The 20549-nt window shown below is 37.5% G+C and overlaps 4 protein-coding genes across 4 annotated transcripts in view; 1 reads left to right on the plus strand and 3 right to left on the minus strand.

Moving 5' to 3' along the window:
- Nucleotides 1-918: 918 nt before the first annotated feature.
- On the minus strand, nt 919-3869 carry mtrfr (mitochondrial translation release factor in rescue). The gene is made up of 2 exons (XM_016552303.1): nt 3441-3869; nt 919-1447 (listed from the first exon to the last, which is right to left on the minus strand). The coding sequence occupies exons 1-2, from the start codon at nt 3726-3728 to the stop codon at nt 1223-1225; spliced, it is 513 nt and encodes a 170-aa protein (XP_016407789.1). The 5' UTR covers nt 3729-3869; the 3' UTR covers nt 919-1222.
- Nucleotides 3870-5627: 1758 nt separating this feature from the next.
- arl6ip4 (ADP-ribosylation factor-like 6 interacting protein 4) lies at nt 5628-11135 on the minus strand. The gene is given in 7 exon segments (XM_016552256.1): nt 5628-6129; nt 6217-6286; nt 7503-7620; nt 8505-8777; nt 9161-9300; nt 10867-10928; nt 11101-11135. Coding segments are annotated over 6 exon segments (702 nt in total). The 5' UTR covers nt 10911-10928; nt 11101-11135; the 3' UTR covers nt 5628-6072.
- A 726-nt stretch (nt 11136-11861) lies between these two features.
- On the minus strand, nt 11862-19152 carry mthfd2 (methylenetetrahydrofolate dehydrogenase (NADP+ dependent) 2, methenyltetrahydrofolate cyclohydrolase). The gene is made up of 8 exons (XM_016552255.1): nt 18900-19152; nt 16390-16574; nt 15133-15255; nt 14484-14636; nt 13770-13877; nt 13574-13666; nt 13268-13393; nt 11862-12088 (listed from the first exon to the last, which is right to left on the minus strand). Exons 1-8 carry the CDS (start codon nt 18983-18985, stop codon nt 11940-11942), a joined length of 1023 nt encoding a protein of 340 aa, XP_016407741.1. The 5' UTR covers nt 18986-19152; the 3' UTR covers nt 11862-11939.
- A 170-nt stretch (nt 19153-19322) lies between these two features.
- mob1a (MOB kinase activator 1A) overlaps nt 19323-20549 on the plus strand; it is a 3465-nt gene continuing 2238 nt past the window's right edge. Inside the window, exons 1-2 of the mRNA XM_016552257.1 lie at nt 19323-19593; nt 20093-20259. Coding sequence (XP_016407743.1) covers nt 19580-19593; nt 20093-20259 — 181 coding nt within the window. The 5' untranslated portion in view covers nt 19323-19579. The remainder of the gene's footprint in view (nt 19594-20092; nt 20260-20549) is intronic.

A 20549-nucleotide genomic window follows, 5' to 3' on the forward strand; every position in this document is an offset into this window, starting at 1 on the left:
GCCAGTTGATGAATTACAGTTTAAGTCACTTCCTTGTTGGCTTCACGAGAGAGAGCGGGTGGTTGCCGCTTGAGGCCAACGTGAAAAAAAGACCAACAAGTGGGCGGGCAATATGCTAATGTTTCATGTTGACCTCAACATGAAACGCTTGGGATTCGTTTTAAAAACGACTCGTTTCAGTGATTCAGAGTCCACTCTTTCTTTTGAGAGACAATAACTTTATACACGGTGCACTTTCAGATTTAAAACTTTGCAGGATGTTTTCATTCACTTAGAGCTGTGTTACACACTGCATGAAAGGTCATTTTCAAAAATCCATAATGGGGCACTTTAAAAAATGAAATCATCATTTAAAAACTGCATTTTGTATTTACTTGCATCATCTTTGTGTAATAAAATTTGTTTTATGATCTGAATCTTTTAAGTGTGACAAATATGCAAAAAATAAAAAAAAAAACAGGAAGGGGGCAAAAACCTTTTTTATGGCACTGTATATATATTTTGTGATCAATGCTTGTACTGTTTCAAATGAATTATGCTTGTACATAATCACTCATGATAGTAACACCTAGCTGTTTATGAAAATGATTAATTAATGAATGAATTATTTGAGAGTCTGCCGACAACCAAATTACTAAAACAAAATAGCAAAAAAACAAAAACGTTTTTGGATATACCTTTTGAACTAAATGGATTTTGAATCCATTTGACAATAAGGATAATGTTGGATGATTCAAAATCAAGTCAGTTTAACCCACCTTACTTGGGTTAAATGAATGTGACCAGAGAGGGATTGATGTCCTACAGCTGGACTGGTATGTGTTTCTGTTTCCTATACAATCACACAAGTCACTGCTTATTTATGCACTGTGTAGATTAGATGCAGATACATAAATCATCAACCAGCCTTTCTGTGCTCTTTGCATCTTTGTTTATTAACCAGATGTTATGTACTCAACAAGCTATGGCCTCTCGCTTTACAGAAACCTTAGTTTTCGCTTCAACAAAACCAGGGACATAAGAGCAATTTGCTCACAAACATGAAAATTGTTATCAAACACAAAGTTAAAGGTTAATTGCTATAACAGAGCCAAGCACTGTATCCAGTTCTCCAAATATCTTCCCCAATATCTTAATTTACAGAATATACTGTTAAAGCGGTCTTGTCCACAGTGTATAATACTAAAAGGAAAAAAAAAAAATGGATGAAATCATGTGCTCCTCAGCATTTGTCATCTTCTTGGTCTGAGTACAGCATCTCCTTGAATCGTCTCTTTTTTTCCATGTTTTCATTTACTTTTTGCCGTTTTTCCTGTTTCCTCTGTATGGATTCCTTTTTCATTTTCAGCAGTTCACTTTCCTCACCCTTATACGCAATTTCCAGTTTCTCGCGTAAAATCTCCCGTGCTCGTTTTCTGTTCAAATCCACCGATCTGGTCTGGTGACACTGCAAGAGAACATGAGCTCCTTTTATTAAAGTAGTTTGGAATTGACAGATTACACAAGTCGTGGCCTAATGGTTAGAGAGTTGGACTCGTAACCCAAAGGTTGCGGGTTCGAGTCTCGTACCGGCAGGGATTGTAGGTGGGGGGAGTGAATGTACAGCGCTCTCTCCCACCTTCAATACCACGACTGAGGCGCCCTTGAGCAAGGCACCGAACCCCCAACTGCTCCCCGGGCGCCGCAGCATAAAAAATGGCTGCCCACTGCTCCGGGTGTGTGTTCACGGTGTGTGTGTGTTCACTGCTGTGTGTGTGCACTTTGGATGGGTTAAATGCAGAGCACTAATTCCTAGTATGGGTCACCATACTTGGCCACATGTCACGTCACTTCACTTTTTAAGAGTATGTTGGCTTGACACCAATGCATCATGGGTGCCATTCTCTGAGGGTTTTGGGACATCACAACTTTGTCAAGAAAATAAAATTAGATATACACTTTTATTACTCAAATAACTTTGGTTAACTGGAGTTCAACTTATGCTATTCGTCTCTTCATTGATAGTCCATTTGTCAGGATCAACCATATTGACTAAAGCTGTTTATCCACTAATCCTAAAACAAAACCATTAATCGTCACCTACCAACAACACACAAAGACAAATTCAAACAACAACAACAACAACACACAAAACAGGTCATCGTTTCAAGATGTGCAAAGTTTTTTCGCTCTTTCAAATTATTTCCAATTCTCACAGATTTTCAGTTCAGATCTACTTATAACCATACTAGACAACACTTATCAAATGCATTTTTGTACTATAGTTTTAATTAATTAAATAATGCATGCACTGATAATTTAAACCCGAAGTAAAAATTTGATTTAACAACATTACAAATACAGTTTGAAGAAATTAATCAAGAAAGGGCAAAAGAAGCATATTAGATTGAGACATAAATGGCTAACAAAAGGGGAAAAGAATAACATACAGTATTTCTTTCATTTATAAATGTTCATACACTTTAAATTCAGCCTCAACTGATTCCAGTAACTTCTTGTGTGGTATTTCAGATGGCAATATTAGGTTATTTTGCAATAAAGAGGTAAAATCAGAAGTTAAGAAATGTATTGGCAATTTAAAGGGGTCATATGATGCGATTTCAATTTTTCCTTTCTCTTTGGAGTGTTACAAGCTCTTGGTGCATAAAGAAGATCTGTAAAGTTGCAAAGACTAAAGTCTTAAATCCAAAGAGATATTCTTTATAAAAGTTAAGAGTCAACCACGCCTACCTAAACGACTCGTTCTAACACGCCCCCCTAACATGTCTATGTCACTATGTGGGAAGATTTGCATAACGCCGCCCAAATGTGCACGCAAAGAAAGAAAGCGTGGTTTCAGGAACAGCAGTAGTGTTAATGCAGCCATGTCAGGGAGACGCTGTGTCAACATCATATGACCCCTTTAAAATAACAGATCATTGCCAAGCCTTTGGAAAAGTAACTAACACAGAGTCTCACTTTTTGCAGACCACACTGAATTATTACTCAGTGTCTTTGATAAAAATTAATTACAACTGTTTGTGTGTTAATAGTTTAGTCAAATTGTGTTTATCTCTAACTGTGACTTAGGCCTACATGAAGATCAGACCACATTTTATGAGTATTCAGTGCAGTAATTGACAGTTAAATGTACATAGCATGAAATTTTCAGTTAAACTAGCATGCATTTCACAGAAGCTTTTATCCACAGCCACTTACACTGCATTTCATGGTAACGTTATGCATTTGATCAGTTCTTGCATTCCCTGGGAAATCCACATAAAGGGTTCACAAACTTTTTCTGACAACTGTACTTTTTACATGATCATTTCAATTATTTACCCTATAAATCTGATTCATAATATGACATTAATTGATCGGGTTATCAAATGGTATACTATCACATCCATATATCGATATCAATTAATGAATGAACTTGAATATGTGCTAATGAATACTACCTTTACGACGATACCCGTGGGAATATGCCTGAGCACCACGCAGTTGCTGGTTTTGTTGGTGGCTTGTCCTCCAGGACCAGATCCACGAACAAACTGTTCATCGAGGTCTTTCTCGTGGACTGCTGGCAGGTCAATTTGGTATTTCTTACCAGCAGCGAAAACACACGGCCATCCTGTTACCCGTAGCCACGGCGGATGGAGTATGAGGCTCGTCCCTGTGTTCAGCGATCCCCAGAGCAGCTTCCAGGCAGCGAAAAGGCGCTGATGGACTAAAAGAGGCGAAGTCATCCTTCAAAGTTTCAAGTAACATCCCTGAAAATAAACTAACACAAAACTCCCAATCTGATAGAAATACACAGCATAATGCAGCAATGTACTACATACTGTACACACTGAACGTCACGAATTACTTCTTCTTTTAGTTTTAGATTATTCACAGACTGTGTTCATACCGCCACCTACTGGGCTGTTTTATTTTATTTTATTTACCCAGAACAAAATAGACTAGCATAAGTACAACTGTAAGTCCTTACAGACGGAGACATAGCTACTTAAATATATTAATACTTAATACATTTTACAAAAATACAATACAAACAGGAAAATTATAAAAATAAAATAATAAATAAAATACATAAACATTATAGGTGGTTAAGCAAAATCAGACTGATTAAACAAATCAAATGATCCTAGCCTTGTAATTTTGCAATCAGGATTATGCTACTGCTGTTAATAATAATAATAATAATAAATCTACAACATTTAGTATATCAATTTAATTATAAATAATAAAACTTACAATTACTATATAATTGTGTACTGTGTAAATAATAATAAATAAGTCCAGTATTCTTATGCAGTTAACACAAATGACTGTAACTTTGCCAGCATAAAAAAACCCCAACATGTGCAGTGCCAACAATGCAAGAAAAGCAAGAAAAATCTAGTTTATGTCAGGTCTTTGTGGCCTAAATCTTGTGTAATAAATTCTATCTTGAATCAAACAAAAATATTTCTTTCTAAAGCTACTTTTCCACTTTTTGCTCTCCTCATTTGACACAATGATGGCTTTAAATCTTATTTTGGGGGTAATTTGTAAGCCAAATTTAATGTCAGATTAATTAGCGATGTCTTAATTAATTAGTTAATACATAATTCGGGTGAATGCAGATGTGGGCCACTTTTTGTTAAACGTAATTTAGTTCTTTTTCTTATCTTTTCTCTTTATGTTATTACGTTTAACTTTACTTTTAACAGTAAAGCTGTAGTATTTCAATTTGTATTCAATCCAAAAAGATGTTATTTGCAAGGTAGTCAGTTTCTTAAAAAATGATCAACGGCTGATTTTTTGTTTTGTTTTTGTCAAAACTTTATTTGAGCATGTAGTATATGTTAGTAGACAACATTGTTATGTTGCAAGTCACCCAAACAATATTTTTTATTTGTTTAAAATCTAACAATACAGTGATAATATTGATAATTGTGATCATTTCGGTAACTATGAAATTTTCATGCCGTTTTATCTTTAATAACAATAACTATGTAAAATAATTCTCAGGGGGTATTAAGAGTAAATAATTTAGGCCAAAGGGGTTCAGTTGACAAAAAATGTTTGAAAGCCTCTGATTTAGAGAAATAGTGTCTCTTTAATTAAAGACCATTTTTATGCTCTGAAAGTGTAAACCCTCTGAACACAGTTCAATCCAGCTTAAACAGCCCACTTTACCTGTGATCACCCAATCTTATCTGAAAATCTTTATATAGATTTATTATTACAGATTAATATTGTGTTTATTAGTACACAAACTTACATATGTAATTGAATCAACTATCGAAAGCAGTTAAGATAAAGTTAGTTTGATTAACATTTAATTAAACAATGTATAAAAATAGCACTTAATTCATGTTCGTCAGCTATTTTTGTTCCCTGGTCTGAACGTATAAAGTGGATGTTGGTCAACAAGATCATTAAAATTAATCTTGCATGTTCCGACTGATACATTGCACTGGGTCAATAGGTCAAATGAATGCACTTATCTACAAATATATTCAAAATGGAGTGAATTGAGTTTTGATGCAATCCTATTCTTAAGAAAGAAAACCAACATAATGTTTAAGAAAGATATTTTATTGATGTTGCAGCAGTCCTCTGTAATACCATCAGTTGATATTTAAGAGATGCTGAGCTTTAGTTGTAATGAATACTATCAGACTGCAAATGACCTTATTTACAAATAAATTAGCCATTAAGAAAGTCTTTCTACATTAACGGATAAACGAGATACAGACTCTTCCTGCTTTGACTTTGAAGAAAGTCAAATAGTAAACAGTGTTGAAGTGAATGGGGTTAATTAGCCTCATTTGGTTGCACAGTTACAATGAATTTTCTGCCAAAACTAAATATTGTTCAGCTCTGTAACCTTTCGGTTACGCCTGGACAATGATTATGCATTGAATGCATACTCATTCCTGTACAATATCTGAGGGCAAAATGTCGTTCTGGAATCACATTCCTGTGACATTTATTCAATGGGGAGGAATATAAAAGAAAGTAAGAAAACGGTTGAATTCTTGTAGAAATGCAGGAGAAGGCTTTAGACTGGCGAGGACTTGTCTTAAAATTGACACCTCGCTACCTATTGATGCCCAATCTCTTCTGGAAGGCATCACCATCTCCCTTAGTGGCTTTCTGTGTGAAAAACAAGAAAAAATGATGACAAATTTAAATATTTTTCCTAATCGCAAAACATGACCAGAATGGTTCCGAAAGACGCACCTTGTTGATTTCCTTGGGCCGCTCCTTGCTGACAATTTCTTCTAAAATTTCCCCGTCACCTCTTACAAGCCTGTATGAAAGTTTATCAAGTTAATGTTTTATTATGTTTTATGCCCCTCAGGGATGTGTTCTCTCCCCACTGCTCTTCTCCCAAACGAATGCACTGCAAAAGACCCCTCTGTCAAGCTCCTGAAATTTGCAGATGACACTACCATCACTGGAGACGAGTCTGCTTACAGACAGGAGGATAAAGAGCTGGCACGCTCAAAACAGTGGAGATGATCGTGGACTTCAGGAGGAACCCCCCACTCAGTGGAGTCATTCAGAATCCTGGGCACCACTATCTCTCAGGACCTGAAGTGGGACAATCACATTGACTCTATTGTGAAAAAGGCCCAGCAGATTCTGTATTTCCTTCGCCAGCTGAGGAAGTTCAACCTGCCACAGGAGCTGCTGAAACTGTTCTACTCCGCCATCATTGAGTCTGTCCTGTGTTCATACATAACTGTCTGGTTTGGTTCAGCTACCAAATCAGACATCAAGAGACTACAACGGACAGTCAGGACTGCTGAGCGGATTGTCTGTGCCCCTCTGCTCCGCCTCCAAGATCTTTACATCTCCAGAGTGAGGAAAAGGGCTAAGAAAATCACCTTGGACCCCTCACACCCAGCCCACTCTCTCTTCCAACTGTTGCCTTCTGGTCGGAGCTACAGAGCACCGATCACCAGAACAGCCAGGCACAAAAACAGTTTTTTCCCACAGGCTATCTTCAGCCTGATCAATTAAAACTTCCATAACTATACATTGTGCATCATAACTGGCATATTTATACACATAATTCAAAATTTGTACATTTGTAAACTGCACACTTGTAAATAACATATCTCTACATTCATTTAACCAATTACAATTTTAATCTACACTTCTACGTCTGTATATAGTGCATTGTTTTTTTTATATTAGTGTTATATTCCATCCCTACTGTGTTATTCCTATGCATGTCTGCACTATCATGTATGTTGCACTATGTCCGTACTTTCTTCTGCACTGAAAGCTCCTGTCGTCAGGTCAGATTCCTTGTGTGTGTAAACATACTTGGTAATAAAGCTCTTTCTGACTTCTGATAGGAATGTAGCTTGAAACGGATTTGTAAAAATTGGATTTCATGTGATTTTTTGCTGTTCACACATGCTAAATATGATCAGATTCCAATCAGATATGCACAATAACCAGATTTGGACTGACAGTCTGAACAAGGCTTTAGACTAAGTAGAGATTTAACACACCTGGTTCGTCCAGTCTCAGGGTCCAGGACCCGACGGATGACGCTTTGCTTGGCCTCATAATCTTCCTTTGTCATTGGTCTCTTGGTGCAAAAACTGGCCTTCTGTTCATCAGTCATGACTACAGTGAGAGAGAAATGTCATTTTATCTCCAGCAAATTGCCAGTAAAAGACATATATTGAAATTATTTTCTTTTTTAGATATTAAACAAAATATTAGATGTTACTTGTGTATTTCCAGTGTGTAATACCAAAGACTATAGAATACTCAAGACGTGTCACTCGTATAGTTTTGAATGGGGAAAATGCAACGCTCAATATAGCCGCTCAATCGCAGGAAGCCCCGCCTTCTGAATGAAGGAGCCAATCGCTAATCGGTAAAGTCAGCGCGTCACTGCAGCTGCCGTCAGAAATCCCGGTTGCTATAGAAACAGTCAGCGTTTTGAGACAGGCGCTCAGGACTGCGCATGCGCACTGGCTGATCTAGCCTGCATAATAAGCTTTTTATAACGCTATTTGAGCAAAATAAACAACATTTATGACACAGTTGATATCAGATTTCTTTGGTGATTTCAAATATGAAATTTAATCGCAAGCTTAGTGAACAGTTTTGTAGAACTCGATGTTTCCCCATTCAAAGAGATAGGAGTTGCACTTGCATGCCCGAGAGGCGTTTCAAAGATGGACTGCCGAGTGACATGACTTGTCTTAAAGGGACTTTGTCACACGCTTGAGGTATTCGGCCAATTACAACGCACTGGATAGCTGGCCAATCAGAGCACACCTCCTTTTTTAGACCGATGAGCTTTGTAAAAATCGACACATTTCAGAAAGGCGGGGCATAGAGGAGAAACAATAATGTACAGTATGTGGAAAATAATGTGTTTTTTGAACCTTAAACCACATAAACATTTCATTACACCAAATACACAAAATAATGTTCTTTTTAGCAGCATCATATGACCCCTTTAAAGGGACTTTGGTAATACGCAGGTGTGCACATACCACGGCCGTGTACTTTAGCTTCTTCACTCTGCCAGTTCTTCAGGTATGTTTGAGGTGTTTCATCAGAAACAGCATTTGATACGGAAGCTGCTGCTCTTTCAGCTTTCAATGCTAGCTTCTTTTGCCGCTTCTTTTCCTTTTTCTTTTCATGCTTCAGTTTCTTAACTTCTTGGCGTTTCTTTTTTTTCTTGGTCTTTTTTTCTCTGGATGCGGAAGTGGAGCTGGAAGACGATGAAGAGCTGGAGGGACTTCTCCTTTTCATCTTTTTTCTGTCTAATTTCAGATCAGAAGTTGGGAGACATGTTATACGTACAAGCTGTCGTCACAAATACAGAATATGCATTAATTTATGAATACACAATCTACTACATGCCTTCTGTTGTCTGATTGACAGTACATACTTTTTTAGCAAGTAAAAGGCCTTTTAGATAAACGTCCACTTTTTAGATTGTGTGTTTGCTGTGAAATATTTACAGATTTTTAAGAAGTAAATGTTAGAAAAACTGTTGTATTGTTTTTAATATTTCAACATGAACACTTACTGGACTGAAGCATTTTAGGTTTGCTTGATTAACCAATAACCATACATAATTTTTTTTTAGAAAAATCATGTTAAAATGTGAGTATACTATATTGAGAGCAGCACTTTCCCTTACCAGATTAACGTTCATGTCTCTTTTGAGGGCTTGGACTGGATCTCCTGGCACTTGATGATGACAAGCTTCTGGATTTGCTCTCATCTCTGTGTCTGCTCTTAGATCTGCTACCAGCATCACTCCCTCCCATGAGTAATAATCTACTTGTGAAACAGTCAGGAAAGTAGTCCTGTTTTGTTTCTGTTTTAAAGCAATATGACCTTGTTAAAAAATCACTGCTATCAAAGTGCAGATTAAAAACAACATAATAGTACAATGTATACCAAATATAGAATGCTGGTAACATAATCCTGTTTCCACCACAGGATAAAAATAATAATAAAAATGGTAAATGCTACTTTTTTCCTCGCAATTCTGAGATTCACCCCCCAGTTACTTTAACAAAACTGGTTCTAATGCACTAGTACATTTGTGTCACACCACAACATTTTTAACATATTAATAACATTGAATTAATACAATTAAAAATAAAAGATATAAATAAAAAGGCGATTTTCTCGATATTTAGATTTTTTTTTTGCACCCTCAGATTCCAGATTTTCAAACAGTTGTATCTCAGCCAAATATTGTCCTATCCTAACAAACCAAACTATTCAGTTTTCAGATGATGTATAAATGATAATTTCAAAAAAATTGACCTTTATGACTGGTTTTGTGGTCCAAGGTCACATTTATTTTCTCGCAATTGTGTCTATATCTTGTAATTCTGAGAAAAAGAACTGTGAGATAAAAAGTTGCAATTACCTTTTTTAATTCACCATCACCACCTTCCATATAATTTCATCAAGAGATATACCAGCAATTTACTTGTTCAGGTTACTCGTTCCTGCAACAACCAAGCCAATGAGAGCAGTTGTGGGGCGGAGCAACGCGCCTAGCCACACCCCAAAATGCAGCCCCTCCCTGTTCTGTCTATGAATTGAGCATACACGAGTGCATACAAAAAACTATTAGCATTCATCAATCTCATAAGCGGCACCTCACGTTATGAAACAGCCTACTGCAGCTTGTTATAAGAAACTCCTTAAGTAAGAAGACCACTTGTGAATATTACACCTGGCCAGGTAAAAGTAAAGTTCAGTATGACTCTTCTGCACTGCCACCTATTGTTTCGGTGAAAAGTGCAATGGCGAGGACCTCGTTTTAATCTCGGCTAGTGTTTGGCGAGGACAATTTAAAAGCATAAACAAAACTTAAAAACCGCAGCACGACCGCAAGTGTGTGTACTGAGACCCTGAGCTGCAGAAGACGTGCAGAATATTACATCTCCTCCAGGTCTCTACTAATCTGATATCAGCACATGCTTCTTATAGTGACTCAGTAAACGTAGCCAATTAATACTTACTTGTTCACCAATTCAGAATGTTTTCTTTCTGCTTTACAAGACATTTAGATCAGTAGCTTGTACTTCAGGCACGGCGCCAGAATTTTTTCTCTACCGGTGCTAAGGGGGGGCTAGACCAATATGTGGGGGTGCTAAGAAAATAAATGATATTACCTCGTTTTAATCTCGGCTAGTGTTTGGCGAGGACAATTTAAAAGCATAAACAAAACTTAAAAACCGCAGCACGACCGCAAGTGTGTGTACTGAGACCCTGAGCTGCAGAAGACGTGCAGAATATTACATCTCCTCCAGGTCTCTACTAATCTGATATCAGCACATGCTTCTTATAGTGACTCAGTAAACGTAGCCAATTAATACTTACTTGTTCACCAATTCAGAATGTTTTCTTTCTGCTTTACAAGACATTTAGATCAGTAGCTTGTACTTCAGGCACGGCGCCAGAATTTTTTCTCTACCGGTGCTAAGGGGGGATAAGACCAATATGTGGGGGTGCTAAGAAAATAAATGATATTGATGACGTCAGGCTAAACCGGGGCTATTCAAAATTCTGACGGGGCTATAGCCCCCCCCTAGTCACGGTGTAGCGCCGTCACGTCTTCTGCAGTCTGCAGTCACATGAAACAAAAGCATGCCGGAAATCCGTTTTCGTCATCTCTTCAAAATAAAAGATCTCGCGCGTTCATAAAAAAAAAAAACCACAACATAAAAACAGATGTGTTAAATAAACTGTATTATATATTTAATGATGTGCTTTAAATTTATATGTATGCATTTGGCGGACGCATTTTTCCAAAGTGACTTACATTGCATTCAAGCTATGCATTTTACCGCTTCATGCATATAACCTTGGCGTAGCGCCATGCTCTACTGTTTGAACTTGGGGGGAATAAATAAAATAAAAGAAGCGATTGGTCAATAAATCACAAATATTCCTTAGATGAATAAACTGTTGTTGCAAAGGTTATTTGGACAGTTTTCTTGCATGCTGATTCACAAGTATTGACCGATATTGGACATGTGACTCATTCCACAGATCCACATCAGTGCAACAGGAACCAGTATAAACACTGACTTCAGTTGTTTTAGATTGTTCACATTTCTTTATGAATAAATATGCTGCAAAATGTCTGGCAATCTCCTATTATAATACTTAAACATACAAAAAAGCAAAGCTGTAACAGTGAAAACAAAAGTGAAACTTGTGTTTAATGCTTGGCCATGTAACTGAAAAATATACTTGTATGTTTTGTTTAAGCTCCGAATGAAAAAGCACATTCATGTTCTTAAACCTTTAAATATATTTAACTAGACTATGGAAAGCAAAAATAGCCATTAAAAATGTTTTTTTTTCCCCCCCCCCGCACTAGGAGACCCTCAAAATGAAGTCGGAGGGAAGCACAGCGTGGAATGTGGAGTGAGCTGAGAATGAGGACGTTATGAGGACGCTGCCATTCGAACACGTTGAGGGGGGGTTAAAATTAAATTTTTTGCTGCCTTTATTGTATTTTTCATTAGCATGGCTACGGTCATGGGTCCAACACCGCCTGGAACTGGAGTAATGTAGCTGGCCTTCTTTTTAACACCTGTGGAGACATATATCAAAAGTGATTCAAACAAAAACTAGATGAGTAAATGTTGATTACAAACTTGGATGTATGCTTGAGAAAGCCTTGTCTGAAAGTTTGAAATATCTCTGAAAAGCCTGAAGTTTGAAAGTTTCTCTGAAAAGTCAATGAAATATAGCAAATATGGGTCCCACTTTATACTAGGTGGCCTTAACGACTATGTACTTACATTTAAATAAATCATTTGGTACAACTTATTGTGTATTGTGTACATGTTTTTACATTATATTTTAAAAACTAACTGCATGTAATTACATCTGTAACTAATTTCTGTAATTACATTTATAATTACACTGTTCCCTTATATCTTAACCCACACTTAAACCTACCCATACCATCAAACCTGTCCCTAACCATATCCATATCCCACCTCAATAGCAGCAAAAGTATTTTGCAATACGATATGAACACAATAAATACAATGTACTTATTTTTCATGTAAGTACATAGTAGTTAAGGCCACCTAATAAAAAGTGTGACCCAAATATGTTTTTGTGAGCTTCTTGCTAGCATGACTTTGTGCATTGCTAACATGTTTCTAACATGTTGCTCACATCATTTAACACATGCTCGCATGATTTAGCATGTTGCAAGAATGTTTCTAGCCAGATTAAACATGTTGTCAGCATGTTTCTAACATCAACACATTGCTAACGTTTTAACACGTTTCTAGCATGATTTAACACGCTGCTAAAATGCTTCTAACATTAATTAGTACATTGCTCGCATGTTTTAGCACATCGCTAACATGTCTGTAACATGACTTCACTTTAACATGTTTAGACATGTTGCTCGCATGATTTAGCACATTGCTAGCATGTTACATTGTTAATATGTTTTTAACATGTTTCTAGCATGAAGTAATACATCATGTCTTAGCATTTTACTTGTATGATTTAGCACTAATCAATGTAAGTCAACAGGAGATTTTCAAACAATAATCTTAAAACTTCTTAAAATCCAAAAAGAAACAGGCTAAACTAAAAGCAGATATGCAATGTTTAGAAATCCCAAACTAGAATCTCTGAGGAATATACAGTAAAGTGCAAGCACAACAATCATTTGAACCGAGAATCTCAGAAAAGCTTTTATCCCATTATTACACCAGTCACAGTACTAGTTGCGCTTCCTTCTTACCTTCAAAGTCCACGTCACCAACCAGTCTGTTTTTCCCAGTCAAGGGGTCCAATATTCTGTTGATTCCAACATCTATAACTGCTGCACCCTCCTTTATCATATCAGCAGTGATGAGGTTGGGAATACCTGAAGGGAGTTAACAGTGTTTGTGGCCTGGGTGCCTGAGAGCACTACCCAATGATATACATAGCGGTAAACATGTGTTAAAGGGGTCATATGATGTTGCTAAAAAGAACATTATTTTGTGTATTTGGTGTAATGAAATGTCATTAAATGAGGGTTTAATTAGAAAATTGAAATTTGAACCTGCAGCAGCAACGATAATGTCTGCGATCTGCGTGTGCTGACGGAGCTGTTCTTTGGGAGTGTAACGGTGGGAGATGGTCACTGTGGCATCACCTGAAACAAAAAAGGCATGATGCTTTATACTAATTGCCTTGTATCACCAAAGATCATCAGAACTGCACACAAATGCTTTTGCTTTTTTTGCTCACAGACTCACCTCCTGGCCTTTCATGTCTGCCGTCTGTGTGTAGCAGCATTGCAATGGGCATCCCAACGTTCTTGGAGCGACCAGCAACTACCACATTCTTACCCAGCGTCTGTATGCCTATGACAAAAGACGGGTTCAGTCAGCATAAACATTCACTGCCACATTGAATACAATATGCACATTGAATATACAATAATGTTGAAAATTATGTACATTTGTAAATAAAGCAAATGCACATTGTATTCCTGAAATGCATGTTAAACTCACAGAGCAGAGAGTTTGTGAGAAGAATTTACTGTGAACTGAACCGCTTTCAAACAGCATCAAAGCTGCACAAACACACCGCAGAATGAACCATCCTTAGCTAAATTGCAACCCTTTATTCAATAACTGTGATTTCCATTGCTTTTTGATCAGTTGTGCACAAACCCTCATTTGGGCAAGTTGGGCAACCCTGCCCTAGATGGTTGCTTACTGTCTTAAGTCTCTAGGAGTCTCTATTTGGGTGTCTCCTTCAATCCATGTCTATGGGATTTGTTCACCGATTTTAATATCTGCATCTGATTGCTTAGAAAGGTAATAGCACACCTCTCCTCAACAATCCACACAGTTTGAGGTATCATTTAACCCCAAATTAAAATTCAACATCCAACAGCTCCCAAACTAACTGCTGGGGTTCAAATGACGCTGTATGATCCACTGGTTAAATTATGGGTTTCTCACCTGTGCGTTTGATAATCTCCCAAACCCCCCAAGGAGTAGCAGGCAGCATAGTTGACTGATCCAGACACATGCGACCAACATTGACCACATGGAAACCATCAACATCTTTCCCTGGGCACACGGCATTGCAGATACGTCGCTCATCAATGTGATCTGTGTATGAGAGGAAACCACTTAAAACAACTTGACAATCCCACAATATAATTGGAAATAATATTCAAGTCTAGTCTTTTATGTCCTTTTTGGAAACTCTAGTTCAATCTGGAATAAAGAGAACTAAACAAAACTAACTGGTCAAAAATAGTTTGAAATGACCGGCAAGTCTCACATTAAGCCTTAATCCAGGGGTGTCAAACTCAGTTCCTGGAGGGCCACAGCCCCGCCGAGTTTAGTTCCAACCCTGCTCCAACACACATACCCATCTATTTTTCAAATAAGCCTAAAGGACCTGATTAGCTGGATCGGGTGTGTTTAATTAGGGTTGGAGCTAAACCGCAGGGCCGTGGCCCTCCAGGAACGGAGTTTGACACCCCTGCCTTAAACCTAATGCAATTGTTTCTAAAACCCAGCACTGACCATGTAAAATGTTCAATAACCAACAACTATGAGGCACTACATCAGCACAGCTATAGCTCTTCTGTTAACCTACCAGGAAGTGGTAACTGTACCAACAGACCGTCTACTCTGTGGTCTGAGTTGAGTTTCTCAATAAGGTCAAGTAGCTCCTCTTCACTGATACTAGAAGGTTTCAGGATGGTCTCGCTACTAATGCCTACAGAGAATAAGAGAGAGCAGTGATACAACAAGCAAATATATGTATTAAATAAAAATTTATAAATATAATATATGCATTTATAAAAAAGCATTTATGCCAATAGGCCCCAAAGTGCCACTCTAGTCAGATTTGCTTGTGTGAGTTTGTGTAGAGTCAGAGTGTAAGGTCCTGTAAGGAGTCACATGTACACTCAAAATAGACTTGCATACTGTATACAGCTAACAGTGGAAAGTGACACCCATCTCTTACATACTACAGCAATACTGAAGACAAAAACAGACTCACGGCTGCTTTTCATTTTCATTGACTATACCTTCCAAGTCATCCATTTCATAATTAAAAAAGTAATTAAAATTTCAATTTTGTAAAGAAATTAATATTTAGGCATATCTACAAATCTCATTTCAAGCATTCAAGCTTAAAGGGATAGTTCACCCAAAAATTAATATTCTGTCATAATTTTCTCACTCTTGTGTTGTTTCAAACCAGACTTTTATCAAAACACAAATGAAGGCAAAACCTGAGAAGTTTCTGTCCCTCCACTGAAAGTCCACACAACCAAAAATTTGATGAGTCAGAAAGTTCTTAAAAGACTGCAAACGTAATCCGTATTAATTGAGCGGTTTAATGAAGCGAGACACTTTGAACAGATGAATAGATTTCATTTAGGGTTTTATTCAAATATAAATGTTGATCAACACACATACAGCATATCATATACGGTTTTCAGAACTTTGCGCTTTCATCTTTGAAGGGCCAAATATCGGTGGAATGGGATTTCAATGGAAAGACAGATATCTCTCAGGTTTTATTAAAAATATCTTAATTTGTTTTCGAAGAAAGCCTTGAACTAGCAAGGAACAACTTGGAACAAAGGCCATGGGTTTGTAAGGACATGAGGATGAATAAACAATGACAGAATTTTCATTTATGGATGAACTAACCCTTTAATCCTTTATCTCAAAAGGTTACGAAAAATCAGACAAGCATGTTCAGAAATTTAACTGGTAGATACACCTCATTTCACTTCAGTGAGCTGTGAAGAAGAAAGGCTCTTCTCTAAATACTCTTTTACAACCGATTTTGACTGAACAGGAAATTACTCCCATCTGGCACTGGAACTGATCTTACCCACTTCTGCTGCTGCTCGGGTTTTATTGAGAACGTACGAGTGACTGGCTGGATTGTCACCCACTAACACTACACTCAGGTGAGGTCGTCGGTTTCCAGCAGCGACCCACTCCTCCACGTCATCGCGTGCCTCGTTGCGGATCTGCCGTGACAGTTTCCTGCCTGATATGATCACAGCCTCTTGTCTGGAAAATAAAAACCATGAGGACTGGAGGGCAAAATTTCACTGCAAATAACTACAAATCTGGTTCTGCTCTGGCTAACTTTGAGCCAAAGAAGTATGGGAAAATATCATTTTTCTGTGGAATTTATCGGTTCATACAGTGTCCTCCAACAATCCAGATACCTACAATTGACACTGGGAGTCATAGCTGCTGTCTAAAGATAAGCACTGTGCTGGTGTGATAGACTACAGTCTAAATGAAGACATATGGACAATAACTGAAGATAACAGGACACTTTGAAGAATGTCAGAACATTCTATTTGTAAAGTGCTTTGGAGAAAAGTGTCTTCTAAATGATTAAACATAAATGTAGGAGTTGTTTGCATGTCAACAAAAACGACAGTTCTAAAGAGAATTTTCAATTCTTCCTAAGGCATAAAATAACAATCCATGCAAATTTAGTATGAATATTTTTACTATTCTCAGCAGCATTCATTTACAAAAGCCTTGAGCGCCGTAAAAGTGTTCATGTCCCTCCCTGTGTACCTTCATTGACATGACAATTTTCAGTAATGATGATCATTTGTGTTCATTTTTTGAATGCGAGGCAGTAAAACTGTTCTGGATATTCTCGAAACATTACAAATTGTGTGCGATACTTCGATATAGCATGTTTTATTCAGAAGAAAGTGCATTTGAAACAGCACTGTACTAGTCACTCGACGGTTATGCGTTCGAATCCCGGAGAATGCATGAACTGATAAAATGCATACTCTGAATTGGAGAAAAGTGTCTTCTAAATGATTAAGCATAAATGTAGGAGTTGTTTGCATGTCAACAAAAACGACAGTTCTAAAGAGAATTCTCAATTCTTCCTAAGGCATAAAATAACAATCCATGCAAATTTAGTATGAATATTTTTACTATTCTCAGCAGCATTCATTTACAAAAGCCTTCAGCGCCGTAAAAGTGTTCATGTCCCTCCCTGTGTACCTTCATTGACATGACAATTTTCAGTAATGATGATCATTTGTGTTCATTTTTTGAATGCAAGGCAGTAAAACTGTTCTGGATATTCTCGAAACATTACAAATTGTGTGCGATACTTCGATATAGCATGTTTTATTCAGAAGAAAGTGCATTTGAAACAGCACTGTACTAGTCACTCGACGGTTATGCGTTCGAATCCCGGAGAATGCATGAACTGATAAAATGCATACTCTGAATGCAATCTACGTCGATTTTGCGTAAATGCAAACAATAAATGACTGATCTTTAGCCCTAACAACAACTGCTAACTATGGAAGATTAAAAAAATATATCTCTGTTTTTTCCCGTGATCATCTTGTGACCAAAGTATAGAAGCTAGTTAGTTTTCTTTTTAAAACTTTGTTACAAAGGCAGTAAAACTGTTCTGGATATTCTCGAAAGATTACAAATTGTGTGCGATACTTCTATATAGCATGTTTTATTCAGAAGGAAGTGCATTTGACAGCACTGTACTAGTCACTCGACGGTTATGGGTTCGAATCCCGGAGAATGCATGAACTGATAAAATGCATACTCTGAATGCAATCTACGTCGATTTTGCGTAAATGCAAACAATAAATGACTGATCTTTAGCCCTAACAACAACTGCTAACTATGGAAGATTAAAAAAATATATCTGTTTTTTCCCGTGATCATCTTGTGACCAAAGTATAGAAGCTAGTTAGTTTTCTTTTTAAAACTTTGTTACACGGGGGGAAAAAACGTTAAATGCATGGCTGCTTGTATGCGGCTTAATTGAAGACATCTCAATCAGTCAAGTCATGTGTAGAAAATTTAGTCAGCACCGTTAATTGAATCTTATTAAATCACTGGCCACGCGGAGCATAAATGAAAACGGGTATGTGCTGAATTTGAGCAATCATGCACAACGATCACTTAAAAGCATGAGAGTAAACTCAACACATGAGCACTGAAATTAGCAGAGAGGGGTTCCTCTGTCGAAACCAAACTTGACGCCTCTGCTGCGTGCAAGCGGTTTATGACATTACATCAGCCGGGAGCTCCGGGAGCCGGCGAGCCGCTCGGGGGCGCACAGTGAACTCAACAATTAAACCGGCGTTTGTTACATAACTAAAACATCGAGAGAGAAGTCGCAGATGACATGTTTTATAAAGAAAGTAAGTGTAATATAGTGAGATAATTACAGCAGAGGTATTACTGATAAAGAGTTACACTTCCGCTGTACGTTACATGACAACCGGTTTAACGAGAGCGGATCAGAACGCAGTGGCATTCGTAGCCCGCGCTTATTCTATCACAAACGACCGTAACGTTAGACGGCTCTCGCACACTTACCGTGAAGATGACAAATGAAAACTACATGCCTGATGGTGAGAATGCCGGCATAGTTTCCGCAATGCCCGGAGTGTAACGTTAGCCATTGGTGGGTGATATAAATAAGAATAAAATATAAAAAAAAGATTGAAAGCAGCTAAATTGCACCTATGCGACCCAAAAACAGACCGGGTGGAAATAAGGCAGAAAGGTGTGCACACTAAAATTCAGTATCGGTTTATAATCCCGTTGCCCCGTGCGTGGCTATAGCGTCACGATATGTTCCCCCGTGAGGACAAACTAACGTTACCGCCCCTTGACCGCAACGCGCATGCTCGGTATAACTACAAGGTTTTCGCTGCCAGGGGGCTTTTTTTTTTATTCATCGTTTCACTAATAATTGTTTAGAAAGTGTAGTCATAAGTACCGAATAATTGTAACAATATTCGATCCGTATAAATGAGGAAGTTTGCACGTAACCACGCGCTTTATTTCTGTGGTTACACGGCACTCGCAGGGAACCAATCGTAGACATTTCCTGAGTCTTTACTTCTACGCCTACTGATATCTTTCGTCTGTAAAACATCGAACTTCGAAGAGTACTTCTAAATGGTGTTTAGTGGCCTTTGAGAATTAACTTTATAATAGTAGCACTTCGCATTGCCTTCTAAAAAATTTTTTGAAGAGGAATAAAACCGGAGATGAGTTTCTTATTGTAAGTATTTTAGCCGCTGCAACCGTATGTTAACCTTTTCTTTCTTGCCATAATCGTGTATTACTGATATATTACCAAGCAGCTGTATATTCCCAGAAGAATTAGTAATATGGAAGCACATCCATCAGAAAAATAAAACTAATAACATCTGCTCGCGCTGATAACGTTGAACTTTCAACATATCCGGTTGACATGTCTGTTCCTGCGTTTAGCATGAAAACTTCGACTCCGCTTGTTTTGAATTTTACATTGTTTTTTTTGTTTTTTTTTCTTTCTTTTAAATTCTTACACTCGTGCTATGTTGATATATTGTTTGTAGTCAGTTTAGTCTCTGCGTTTTTCTTGTAAACTTGATTGGTGTGACACAATATGTGACTCTTTTTCTTTCTTTTAAATTCTTACACTCGTGCTATGTTGATATTGTTTGTAGTCAGTTTAGTCTCTGCGTTTTTCTTGTAAACTTGATTGGTGTGACACAATATGTGACTTTGTGTTGTAGTGGAAGCCGTTCATCAAAGACTTTCAAGCCCAAGAAGAATATCCCAGAAGGCTCTCATCAGTATGAACTGCTGAAACATGCAGAGGCCACCTTAGGAAGCGGAAACCTCCGAGCTGCTGTGATGTTACCAGAGGGAGAGGACCTTAACGAATGGATTGCGGTCAATAGTGAGCTTTTCTTTATTAAACCATTCAAATTTACATTAACTTGCATATGGAAGCCTAAAATACATATAAATGTGTACATAATATACACATAATTACATCTGCAGTCATATCTCTAAGTGTACATATTTACTCGTATGCTTCAAGTAGTAAAAATAAAAACATTATAAAAGAACAATAACAAAATAAGTATAAAATGCAGGCTGAAATAAAACAACACAGGCTTTTTTTTCTTTTTCTTTACCTTAAGAAGAAAGAGACTTAATTCCTAAAATGCTTTTTTTTTTTTTTTT

This window comes from Sinocyclocheilus rhinocerous, unplaced genomic scaffold, assembly GCF_001515625.1.
Source record: "Sinocyclocheilus rhinocerous isolate Xijiao unplaced genomic scaffold, SAMN03320098_v1.1 scaffold285, whole genome shotgun sequence".
NCBI classification, from domain to species: domain Eukaryota; kingdom Metazoa; phylum Chordata; class Actinopteri; order Cypriniformes; family Cyprinidae; genus Sinocyclocheilus; species Sinocyclocheilus rhinocerous.